This window comes from Somniosus microcephalus, chromosome 1 (assembly GCF_052327205.1).
Source record: "Somniosus microcephalus isolate GS21.2 chromosome 1, FLI_Smic_1.0, whole genome shotgun sequence".
NCBI lineage: Eukaryota > Metazoa > Chordata > Chondrichthyes > Squaliformes > Somniosidae > Somniosus > Somniosus microcephalus.
This window is the reverse complement of record NC_140987.1, coordinates 52,915,952-52,929,513: the sequence shown is the minus strand read 5'-3', so window position 1 is coordinate 52,929,513 and position 13,562 is coordinate 52,915,952. Positions and strand designations below refer to the sequence as shown.

Here is a 13,562-nt window from a genome sequence, read left to right as displayed (position 1 = left end):
CCAAGCTCATTGGTGTTAGAGTTAAAATGTGACCAATATTGGGTACAGTCTAATCGCAACTCATCATTGCCACAGCCATTTTTCACTACTTAAAGGGGAGGTTCATTGATGCTATAGCACCTCATTCTCAGCATTTCTGGCTGTGCAGCTGCCTCAGCAAGCAGAAGCAAAACAGGGAGAAGGAGCCGGAGAACTGAAACAGGTGTGCTCATGGCAGGTCCACGCCCCAGGGAGAAAGCCCGTAGATTTGCCCTTTGAAGCATTGGAGACATTGGTTTTCACTGTGGAGAGACAGAGGTCAGTGCTCTACCTGGCAAGTGGCAGGAGGCCCTTGCCACAAGTCTTCCACACCATGTGGAGGGAGGCAGTGCAGCACATCTCGGGCAGCACTGTGATCCCCAGGACACACAGTGCAGGAAGAAATGTAACAACCTCACTCGGGTGGTCAGAGTGAGTGAATGCTTCAGCAAATGCTACATACCACCATCTGTACCACAATCTGCACACACTGCCCAAAGCACCACACCCCCAGCACTCACCCACCAACAATCTCTACCTATCAACACTCGCTGCTGCCTCCTTCCCTCCTGTTCCTCCTCCTCCTCATCCTCCTTGGCATCGTCCTCCTCCTGAGGTGGTCCCGCAATCCCTGCTGGCAAGGACTGCATCCTTATGATGGCTAAATTGTCGAGCATGCAACAGACCACCACAAAATGGGACACCCACTCTGGCGAGTACTGGAAGGCTCCCCCCGAGTGGTCAAGGCAGTGGAACCGTTGCTTCAATAAGCTAGATGATGTTCCTGGTGGCAGTATGGCTCTCATTATATGAGTGCTAGGTACAAGTGTTGAGGTTCTGGAGGGTAGTCATGAGCCAGGTGGAGAGCGGATAGCCCTTGTCTCTGAGCGGTTACCCTTGAGCTTGACATGGTGGCTGGAAGAGTGCTGGCACACCAGCTGGCACAGGATGAAGGCATCATGGCTGCTGCCAGGATAGCCGGCATTGACATTAAGGATTCGCTGTGGGTGGTCACACACCAACTGGACATTAAGTGAGTGGTAGCCTTTGCAGTTATGGAAGATCTCAGGATTGTTATGCTGTGACTGCAAAGCCATGTGGGTGCAGTCGATGGTGCCCTGAATCACAGAGAAGACCACTATCCTGGCAAAGCCATATGCATGCTCATCCTGCTTCTCTCTGGTGATCAGGAAGCCAGTGTAGTCCCTTCTCCCACTGTAGAGAGCCTCAGTGACCTCCCAGATGCAGTGATGGATGGCGAACTGTGAGATGTTAGCTATGTCTCCTGTTGCAGAGTGGAAGGATCCACTGGTGAAGAAATTGAGGGCCACAGTGACCATGACTGCCACTGGGAGAGCCATGGTCGCCCTGGTCTGAGGCTGGAGATCTGGTTGCAGGAGGTAGCAGAGTTCTGTGACCACCTCCTTGGTGAAGCAAAGCATCTAATACACTGCTTCTCACTTAATTGAAGGTAAGAGAAGTGCTCTTGGAATACCCTCAGAGGGTAAGGCCTCCTGTTGAGAGCCCTGATGGCCCTCCTCCTCCCTCTGTGCACATGTTCCCATATTTCTCGCTGCCTACGCTCCCTCTGCCATCGATCCTGGAGGGTGAGGTGGCATTCCAGTACAGTCCCCATTAATGTTACCAAGTGCAGCAGTTTGAATCTTTGAAGAATAAATGTAGCTACTTTTTAGTTGCCAGAAGGCTCCTGATGCAAAAGAACCTTGACATTTTTTAGTGAAACTGTTGCAATGGGTGAAACTAACAAAAAACCACTGAAACTGCACTAACCTGAAAGCTGCGAGTGATTACTGATGATCCCTTTAAATAATGTCCCTGGAGCCGGCTTCCTGGTGCTGCATGCCAGCTCTCCCTGTCGGTGTTTACTCTAGGTGGTGAGGTAAGTGGTGATAATCAATTTTGCAAATCGGGCAGTCAGTGAGCATTGCACACTCACTGGCATCACGATCTACCTGGCATTGACATTCCCAGCGACACCTCTTAACGGCGCCGATCCGGGGTACGGATTTGGCGTGCGGCGCTGGATTCGCCGTGCCCCCGCGATCCTGGGCTAGTGCCCCATTAGCACCATCTCTAACGGGAGACACTAATGGGATTAATTTTTCCCCATTTAGCTCTTGAAGGTTTCTGAAGATTGTTCAAGATAAAGAATTTTATGAGTATTTGACTTATTCTACATGAAATTCCCCACCTGAATGGCAAAGCTCAGCCCAACATTCTGGCACCAAGTGGGCACCAGGAGTCTGGGCTGTCATCATTCACCCAGCTAGAGATGAATAGTCCCCAGCCACTTTCGTTATTCTAGAAAACTATTTTATCTCCTGGAGAAGGGCTGATTAGACTTGATGAACTATATGTTATGAATTCCATTGTACTTTACCTGATTTTGTAAATATGTTTAGGGACACGGCCTATCCAATCGCTGATCCATGTGTAATAATGTCCATCTGTACAAAGTGAGTGTGGGGAGCGCAGTACCAGACTGGTTGAATCCTATAATTATTAATCACCCAGGTCCACACACTCTTCAGGGACAGGGAGCGAGAAGACACTGCTTTCAGATCGTAAAGGATACAGCTCACTTATCAAAGCTGCGGTTAGGCCGCTGAATGAGGACACGGTGCAAAAAGAAGTCAAAAGTGTAACTGTAACAGTAACCTTTTTACCCGAGTGACTGAACCAGACTTGCGAAGAAAGCTTGGATTTTTACGCAACCGTTGCATTGTCAAAACAAACTCACAAAAATCAACGAACAAGTGTAAAGTATGCTAAACGCAGAATATGTGCGTTTTGGACGGTGAGGGGGGTTCAAATTATTCGAGGAAACATCAGTCCACTTCGAGGAGGGCGGTGCTGTAGCGTCAAAGGGAGAATAGAATGAGAATTCATCGTTACCTTTGCCTGATAAAACTATTTTTTCCAATTATTAATTTCGTTCTGGACTGTGTTCACGTCATGGGTGTTATTTAAAAGTGGTTAATGGTCCGAACGTTAATGGCGGATGTTTTTATTCGTGTTTATCAGATCCATTTCCGCAGCCGGCACAGTTAAATCTGCTGGTTTACAGAGCTGACTGCGCTGATAACCACTTTCCACCAAAGGATGTGAAGGGAGCCGTTGCCTCCCTCTGGGTTAAAACGCACCGGGATATAGCAAATTCTGCAGTCCGGATCACACCCGCAGAGGGTGTAAACGGCATTATTTTTGCATTTATGTGAACCAGAATACTTGAAATGGATTTATTTTCAGTAGCTCGGATCACAGACTGAAGAACGCGCTCTATGAGCCCGAGGTTGGAGCGGCGCAAACCTTCACCTTTCCTTCACACAGAGTGGAGAACTGGGGAAAACACAGACAAGCAGGTACATGGAGAATAGCAACAAATACTTTCAAATATCATCGCCTGAATAAAGATAACGACAGACTCTTATTTTTGGACATTCGGATGTTCTGTAAATAAATGCGGCACGGCGCCCAAGTAAATAAATTACAGACAAGGACAGAATTGGAAGAATAAAACTGCACTCTTTAATTATTTTGCATTTTTTGTTATATTTTGTGAAACATGTACGTGATTTTTTTTATATATGCATATATAAAAGCAGGCTTTCCCATCCCCACGTTTTTAGAGCAACTGAATTAAAAAATATATTTCAGAATAAAGTTCCAGTTAAAAACGCGAGACAATTATAAAAATTCAAATCAAGCAAGAATGACGTTTACATTTTCACAAACATACACTGAACAATATTAGTTATCACAATAGATATTACGGCATGGAATATACAGTACAACCTGTATACACACCCTTGGCGATGTTCCTTGGGCCGTCAGGACGGAGACTGGAGGCACTGTAGCTGCCGAAAGCCCTTGTAAAAGCCGATAGATTTCATTTAGTTATTTCATAATTTGGCGTGTTATAACTCTGTGTAGGACCAATTCATAAATGGTTGATTCATATTCAATATTATGTATTCAACCTGATATCACCTTATACACTTAACCTCAAGTATAAGACGGATTGCCCCGGTTGCTTACAGCGTTGTTGCAGTCACAGAATGAGTGTGTTGGGCTCTAACTGATAATTGTTTTACATGGATCCATAGCACCATCCGAAGGTCTTTTTTTATAAGTTTGCGTGCTGGGAGTTGTGTATGCTGAAGGTATTTGGGTGAGAATGTCCAATCAAGTTAATGTAATGGCGATCAAGGCCCTGCACAGAGTGCAGGAAGTTGTGTTGCTGCCCTGGGTTTGCAATGGGCATAGTCGGACTCGGGATAAAGGGGAGCCCGGGACTCCGCGCTGAGCCGTGCCAATGCAATGGTTGTGTTCTCGCCACCCCGGCCCCTTGTTGCAATAGTGATTCGTTTAAACGCGAATTTGTAAACTCTGGAACGGGGTGAAACTGATACGAATATTCTGTGTCGTGAGAGGAGATTGGCCCGAATATGGGGTCGGTACATCGGCGAGCTTTGGACTGCAAGAAGGCGAGGATTCGGGCGTATTTGGTGTCCTTAGTCTCCATACGCTCCACTGTGGTCAGATAGTGGACGAGGTTCTTCATACACTCGTGGTAACCAGCGTGGAAATAGCTCGCAAACTCTGCTAATAACTCGCCTGCGTAAACAAAAACACATTTGATTAGATTCTGTGCTAACACAACTATCTTCATGTCGTGAACATCGAAAGCTTTGGGTAATACTAGGCTTCCAAAACGCTGTTAGAGAAAACAGACCACGCTAATAAAACGACATGAACTCAATTGCATTGTTATAGCTGATTGTCGAAATGTATGCGCATTGAAACATCAGCACGATTATTTTAAATCACACCATTTGAATTATAGTTTCCTGTGATGATTTTGAAAACTTTTGAAGTTTAGTAATGTGACCAGTGGTTTCTGGAGATAAGTTACAGAACCATTTGAGTATGGGCCAAGCATTAGTACTGATATTTCCATTCGGATTTTCCGATAGTCAATGAGAGCGTCTGATTATACTACTAAAGGATCGCGTTGGCACAGATACTCAACTTGCTCGTTAGAATTTGCAAATGCCAAATGGTACAAAACGCAGATACTGCCATCCAATCTGGAGGCATACATTCTCTAACGTGAAGTCTCGAGGGGAAAAAAGGAAGGTGCGACTTTGATGTGTTTCACTTTTTTCCCCAGGTTGGAAACTTTCGTGAAATGGTGGCGGGGAGGGGGGGGGGGGGATTCACAGATCACTAAAGTTTTATTTATTTATATAAAGTCCGTGTGCTTAAAAGCAACAGTAATCATCATCATGTCTTATACATGCGTAACGGCCCCAGAGCGCCACTTCAAACATGTGGAGTTTGGAGTGTCACTAAAAAGCAAACACCACTGTCCAGTTTATTCAATTTCGTTTCTTTACTAAAAAAAAGTGCTAAGCATTAAAGTATTTTTCTTGGAGTGAAAACATACAGCGTTTTATTAATGTGTACAGATACACAGGGTGCTGACAAGTGTGAGAAATGGGTTGCGGCAGAGAGGGGGGGGAGGGGGGGGGGTAAGTGGTCACATTTTTAACCTGATCTGCACTTATAAATTTTCTACCCAAAATTTACGCTCAATAGTTGCAAGCACATTCTGCACTTAATACCTTACCCCCGGCCTTAATGCCTCGCCCCCAGCTTACCAAAGTTAAAATGTTTTGAAGCAAGGTTACTTTCTGATGCTTTTAACAGAGAGGGTTGTGCCCCTTTACCTTTTTCTCTCCCTCTGGCGAAGTCAGCCGAGTGCAGAGCCCTTAAATACTGAACTGTCATTTCCAAAATCTCAGCCTTCTCCAGCTTCCCAGTGCCCTGAAATAAGAAATCACAATACAATAGCCGCAGATAATAAACAACCAGTCTGCTGTGCGCTGTGAAAGCAACAACACTGGTCTTAATAATTTATTATTTAATTTTAAAAATATATAGACGATGAAAACGTGCGGAGCAAGTACCTGCTTTGCCAGTGCCATTGGAACAGTTTTGCCAAGTTCGTTCAGACAGCGATTGATCCGATCTCTGCGTCTTTTCTCAATCACTTTGTGGGACACTGGAGCAGTCTGAGAAATAATTGTTTTTAAAAGACTGGGTTACAGAAAGAAAAGGGGAAATGGGAACGGGACGTCCCGCGGATTGATGCGGTTTTACTGAGGGTCATCTCTCTCTGAGAAGGTGGACGGATTTTCATTGCACTCGGCTAGAAACTTAGCTTTCAATAAAAAGGAATGAAAACAATATCTTACTATTTCAGCAAAAAATAATAAGGCTGGAACTATATTGTAATTTACAAGGACAAAAAAAATACTGCTGGAAGAGACCAGCGAGAGTGGAGGTGAAGGTGCTCTTACCTTGCGCTCTTTCGTCTTGGAGGACATCTTCAGACAAAGAAGATAAAACTGAGCAATTAAAAAAAGACTTTCGCCGATGGCAGCCAGGCTTTGCTTCCTTGTGCCTTCTTCTGCAGTAAAAAATAAAACGCGACTGTGCTCCTCCCAAGGCTGCAAGTGGCTCCTTATAAAGCGATCATTAAGGGGGCCAGTGCATTCATTGCCTAAATTATTCGCCGGGATTAGAGAGCGGGGCATTGGGGAATAGCTGGTTAAAGAGGTGGCAGAAATCTGGGGCTGAGGTACTATAGACGGGGGTTAGCAGGGGGCAGTCCTGCTTTGTTAATCCACGTGGCTCTTCAAAAGACACGTGATCGCTTTCCGAATATCATTTGCATAGTAATAAAAAGGCGGGAAATGCGAACTAAGGCTGGTGTCTGCCCTGATCCATCAGGGCGCAGTGCGCACAAGAAGAGAAGAAAGAAGAAAACAAAAAAAAAGTTCCTTTTTTCTCCCCCCACTCTTTCTCTCCTCCTCCCCCTCCTCTCCCTCTCCCTTTCGATTTCGCCTGTTTACAAAACTCAAGCGAGCGATCCCAGCCCTCAAGCATGTCCGGAGTCATTAAAGTAATTAAGTAAGCCTTTAATAGGCTGTTCCGCCGAGTTCAAGGGAACGGGAAGGCTCTCGTTTGTTCTCACACGACTTGGTGACACATCCATTTTATGGGAGATGGCAAGCTTTTGTTTCCACTCATTATTTATTGGAGACCTCGGCAGGTGTGGGACCGGGGCTGGCACACGAACATTGCCTGCTTGAAAACCAGCCCCAGCAGACTTTGGCACACGAGGCTACCCACCACTGGATTCGATTTGGTGGGCTCAATTTGTAGCCTATTATCCTATAAGAAAATGTCTATTGAAACGAATGAATAGTTTCGTTGGCCTAAATTTTAATAATGGGAGATCTTTAAGCATTGTGGGGGAAAGAGAGAGAAAAATAAAAGGGAAAATGCAGCTGGTCTAAAAGTGTATTATTCACTGTCACCTGCAAGAGGGAGAGCCTGGAGATCCCTATTCATTTGCCTAATTTTGATCAATTTAACAAACTTTGGGAAAAATTACTCTGGCATTGTTCAAGAGGGCAAAGCTTGATGATCGAATTAGCAGCATGTTCTGATCCGGTAAATGTCATTAGAGACAATCGCCTTTAAAATGGTCCCTTCAAATGCGCCAAGTGGAGAAGCCAGGGCGCTAATATTCTAAAGACAGCGCTTTGATATGATAGGCTACTTTGCATCCCGCTTTTGCAATATTATCATAACAAAAATATTTTAACATGCGACTAAGTTAAATGGGAACAAAGCTGCTTTAGTTTTTTTTTAAACAGCGGCCTTTTAAGCAAAGTTTTACTTGGCGATTGTTTAGTCTGGTGGCGTTAGTTTAACAGACTCCCCTCCCCACCACAGCACAACATTTTTGCGCAGGGATTTTTAAAAATAAATAATAAAAGTATGTTTTCACATTTTGTAAATAATAAACATATAGTTTGTAAAATGTGAAACCGGCATTGTATTGTACTACAGGCGGGCATCTGAGATTAACAACGATTTTTTTTTAATGAAAGGAGACTAATATTTACAGTCCTCAGTTTTTAAAGCCATTCTTCGGGGTCACGTAAAAGGCAATAATTTTGGTTTATTTTTGAATTAGCAAAACAAACAAAAATAAATAAAAAAGTATATGGGTATATAAAGTGCAAGAAATACAGCGGACAGGAAAACTAAAATCTATTTCCATGTACAGTACACTTTAAAAAAAGATTTATATATTATATATATAGATGATCAGATAGCTGAAATAGTGGAAAGTCCTTTTATAAGCGTTTTTAAATACTTCTCTCAAAGTTTAAAATTAAGATCTACAGAAGTGTCACATAAATCGAAATGGCCTGTGGAAAAATTCTGTACAATGTAAGTTGTTATTTGCAGAGAGTGATGCCCACGACCTTTTGACTTGCCACAATGTGGCTAGCATCAGTTTGTCAGACAAATCGGTTTAGCTGAGAGTAGTGGCCTTGGCGATGAGCTTTCAATGGGAAATTGTTCTGTTTGAATTAATCTTCAAGTGAAAAAGACGCAAGGTCACTCAAGCAACTCCGTCTTTACAATTATATGGAAAGCATATTTAATGCACCGATTCTACGTACACATCGTTTACATTTCACTCTACGTTAATGTATATTGCACACTAACTCACAAGCAAGCAGAAGGTAAATGCACTGTCCTAAATCGCTATCCTGTTTTGCTGAAGATTTTACAGCTTTTAGATCTTTGTTTTACTTTCACTCATAGCTCTTTATTTTGTGAGATACAACTTTTAGTTTTCGGTTTTAGTTACCACAGCCGACATTTTAAACATAATTTGGAGACGTCTTTTTTTTACCTTTGCGCATGTGACTACACTATCAGCTAAATTAAAAATATCGAATCTTATTTATATTGTATATTATTAATATGTCCAGGATTATTTGTGAAGAAATAATCTGTCGCGAAGTTCCCACAGACTGTTCCTTCTTTTTCACACTTAATCAGAGTGTGGTATGACAGTGGAACATACTCAAAGTGCAGCTAAGTACAGTCTTTAAGTGATGCTTTTATATTTAATGTGTGATGCACCCCGCGGGGTGCGTTTTACATTCCAAACCACACAGGATAAGGAGGTTAACCATTTTAGTTCTCAAGTGTTCCTATAACTCCCCCATTTATGTTTTTGGATTCTGTTTAATAGTTGGAACTCTGCCTCAGCGTGGCGATAGAAAGCCACTTGGTTATATTACAGTGACTCTCGCGTGTAAGGGCGCCGTCACAGGAAAAAAACTCGGTTGGATTCATTCGGTTTTAGAGACACTGGCCAAGGTGCGTTTTAATAAGAGCAACTATAATTTAGATGTATTAGTGTCCACGTGGGTGCCTTTCTTAATACAACGTTTAGATGATGCCCAAAATGTGGAGCAGCGAAATGCCCAATTTATTCCACGGCTGATCGAGATCTCATGATAATCAACCGCGGAGCAATTCACCAGTAAGATATAAAGGTGGATGTCCTAACCTAGGCATTCCTGTTGTACGTGGCATTGAGGCAGCTTTAAATAAATGTAACATTTTAATATTTTTCATTAACAGATGTCCCTATCTTCATAGGTTCCCCAAATCTCTCCCCATTCCATTCTGCGTGTGATGCTGGGTACTCACCTGACAGGTTTCTTTCTTTCAATGTAAGGAAGTGTCTTTCTCCCATGCAATACTACCCTGGTGCTCAGGTGAGATAGCCACATGAGAATCATGGAACCAGACCAGTGGCTCATCTTTTCATGGTGCAGAGCACCAATTTGGCACAAATTAGCCAACTCTCATCTCTTCAAATTTGGCAGATGCAGCAAAGGCTGAAAGGGAGGTAAGGAAAGGTCAAAGGATCATTGGTACCTCCAAGTAGCTGAAGTATGAGTGGTGAAATAAAGAAAGATTTGCATTTATATAGCACCTTTCATGACCTCGGAACCTCCAGAGAGCTTTCTTTACAGACAGTGAAGTAATTTTGAGGTGCAGCAACTGTTGTCATGTAAGAAACGCGACAGCCAATTTTCGCACAGCAAGATCCCACAAACAGCAATGACGTAAATGATCAGATCATCTGTTTTAGGTGTTGGTTGAGGGATGAATGCTGGCCAGGACAATGGAAGAACTCCCTTGCTCTTCTTCGAATAGTGCCCTTTACGCCCACCTGAGAGGGCAGATGAGGCCCCGGTTTAATATCTCATCGGAAGGATGGTACCTTTGACAGTGCAGCACTCCCTCAGTATTGCATTGGAGTGTCAGCCTCAATTATGTGCTCAAGTCTCTGGAGTGGGGCTTGAACCTACAACCTTCTAAATCAGAGGTGAGAGTGACTCTAATCAATGTGAGATGACAGCGTCAAATGACCCTCACACCTCAGGGCTTGTTTCAGTGGGAGCACTCACCTCTGAGTCCTTGAACATGTTGTCATCTCCTAAATCTGTGCCCATCTTTCACGCAACTCCATGTTTGAACCACTCCAATCAGGTTTCCGCCCCACCACAGCACTGAAACGGCCCTTATCACAGTCATAAATGACATCCTATGTGACTGTGATCATGGTAAACTATCCCTCCACATCATTCTCAACCTGTCTGCAGCCTTTGATATGGTTGACTACACCATCCTCCTGCAACACCTCTCCTCTGTTGTCCAGCTGGATGCGACTGCCATTGGCTGGTTCCATTCTTATCTGTCCAGTCATAGCCAGAGAATTTCCTGAAATGGCTTCTCTTCCTGCTCCTGCACTGTTACCTCTGGAGTCCCACAAGGGTCTATCCATGGTCCCTCCTAGTTCTCATCTACATGCTACCCCTCACCAACACCATCCGAAAACACACCTAGCTCTACCTCACCACCACCTCTCTCGATCTCTCCACTGCCTCTGATTTGTCATGGTGTGGAGATGCCAGTATTGGACTGGGGTGGACAAATGTAAGAAGTCACACTACACCAGGTTATAGTCCAACAGTTTTATTTGATCACAAGCTTTCGGAGCGCTGCTCCTTCGTCAGGTGAAGTGGAGAGATGCATAAAGACACAGCTTATATAGTCAGAGAATAATGCCAGATGATTACAGGTAATCTTTCTAACTGCCATTTATCACACCTCAGCAGAGAGATAATCACAGCAATCAAAGGTGTGAATGGTGTCCAAACAGGTCAGTCAGGAAAACATTACATCAAAGAACAATGAGGTGGGGTCACAAGGGGTCAAATGTTGCAGATGCTGGGGTCTGTATGAAAAACAAAAAACAGACAAAAAACATTTTTTTTGCTGGAAATCACAGCAGGTCCGGCTGCATCTGTGTAGAGAGAACAAGCCAACGACGACTCGAGTCTGGATGACCCTACATCAGGTGGGGTTACATGTAGCGTGACATGAACCCAAGATCCCGGTTGAGGCCGTCCTCAATAGTACGGAACTTGGCTATCAGTTTCTGCTCTACGGTTTTGCGTTGTCATGTGTCTCGAAGGCCGCCTTGGAGAATGCTTACCCGAAGATCGGAGGCTGAATGTCCTTGACTGCTGAAGTGTTCCCCGACTGGGAGGGAACACTCCTGCCTGGCGATTGTTGCGCAGTGTCCGTTCATCCGTTGTCGCAGTGGCCTTAGCGAGGTGTTCATCATCATCAATGACATGTTGAAGGCTACGAAGAACATGGCGTAGTTTCTCCGCTCCGGGGAAGTACTGGACGATGAAGGGTACTCTGTTGGTTGTGTCCTGTGTTTGTCTTCTGAGGAGGTCTATGCGATTTTTTGCTGTGGCCCGTCGGAACTGTCGATCGACGAGTCGAGCATCATATCCCATTCTTACGAGGGTGTCTTTCAGCATCTGTAGGTGTCCATCGCATTCCTCCTCGTCTGAGCAGATCCTGTGTATTCGCAGGGCTTGTCCATAGGGGATGGCTTCTTTAACGTGAAAAGACTACACGATAACATCAACAAGTTCCATCCCACCATCAAACTCACCATGGACTACTCCTCAGAATCGGTTTCATTCTTGGACACACGAATCTCCATCAAAGACGGACACCTCAGCACTTCACTCTACCGCAAGTCCACGGACAACCTCAGGATGCTCCACTTCTCCAGCTTCCACCCTAACCACGTTAAAGAAGCTATCCCCTATGGACAAGTCCTGCGAATACACAGGATCTGCTCAGATGAGGAGGAACGCGATGGACACCTACAGACGCTGAAAGACGCCCTCGTAAGAACGGGATATGACGCTCGACTCATCGATCGACAGTTCCAATGGGCCACAGCAAAAAATCGCATAGACCTCCTCAGAAGACAAACACGGGACACAACCAATAGAGTACCCTTCGTCGTCCAGGACTTCCCCGGAGCGGAGAAACTACGCCATGTTCTTCGTAGCCTTCAACATGTCATCGATGATGATGAACACCTCGCTAAGGCCATCCCCACACCTCCACTACTCACCTTCAAACAGCCGCCTAACCTCAAACAGACCATTGTTCACAGCAAATTACCCAGCTTTCAGGAGAACAGCGACCACGACACCACACAACCCTGCCACGGCAACCTCTGCAAGACATGCCAGATCATCAACACAGATACCATCATCACACGTGAGGACACCACCCACCAGGTACATGGTACATACTCATGTGACTCGGCCAACGTTGTCTACCTCATACGTTGCAGGAAAGGATGCCCCGGAGCATGGTACATCGGTGAGACCATGCAGACACTGCGACAACGGATGAATGGACACCACAAAACAATCGCCAGGCAGGAGTGTTCCCTCCCAGTTGGGGAACACTTCAGCAGTCAAGGACATTCAGCCTCCGATCTTCGGGTAAGCATTCTCCAAGGCGGCCTTCGAAACACACAACGCAAAATCGTAGAGCAGAAACTGATAGCCAAGTTCCGCACTATTGAGGATGGCCTCAACCGGGATCTTGGGTTCATGTCACGCTACATGTAACCCCACCTGATGTAAGGTCATCCAGACTCGAGTCGTCGTTGTCTTGTTCTCTCTACGCAGATGCGGCCGGACCTGCTGTGATTTCCAGCAAAAAAAATGTTTTTTTGTCTGTTTTTTGTTTTTCATACAGACCCCAGCATCTGCAACATTTGACCCCTTGTGACCCGACCTCATTGTTCTTTGATGTAATGTTTTCCTGACTGACCTGTTTGGACACCATTCACACCTTTGATTGCTGTGATTATCTCTCTGCTGAGGTGTGATAAATGGCAGTTAGAAAGATTACCTGTAATCATCTGGCATTATTCTCTGACTATATAAGCTGTGTCTTTATGCATCTCTCCACTTCACCTGACGAAGGAGCAGCGCTCCGAAAGCTTGTGATTTCAAATAAAACTGTTGGACTATAACCTGGTGTTGTGTGACTTCTTACATCTGATTTGTCAGACTGCTTGTCCACCATCCAGTATTGGATGAGCAGAAATTTCCTCCAATTGAGAAGACCGAAGCCATTGTCTTTGGTCCCCACCACAAATTCCATTCCCTAACCACTGACTCCATCCTTCTCCTTGGTCAGTGTCAGAGGCTGAACCAGACTGTTCACAACATTGGCAT

General features: G+C 44.7%; 1 protein-coding gene across 1 annotated transcript; it reads right to left on the bottom strand.

The window, feature by feature from the left end:
- Positions 1-3,537: 3,537 nt before the first annotated feature.
- On the bottom strand, positions 3,538-6,761 carry helt (helt bHLH transcription factor). Its single transcript, XM_085997321.1, has 4 exons — positions 6,405-6,761; positions 6,012-6,116; positions 5,772-5,868; positions 3,538-4,656 (listed from the first exon to the last, which is right to left on the bottom strand). The coding sequence occupies exons 1-4, from the start codon at positions 6,639-6,641 to the stop codon at positions 4,166-4,168; spliced, it is 930 nt and encodes a 309-aa protein (XP_085853447.1). The 5' UTR covers positions 6,642-6,761; the 3' UTR covers positions 3,538-4,165.
- Between the last annotated feature and the right edge of the window lie 6,801 nt (positions 6,762-13,562).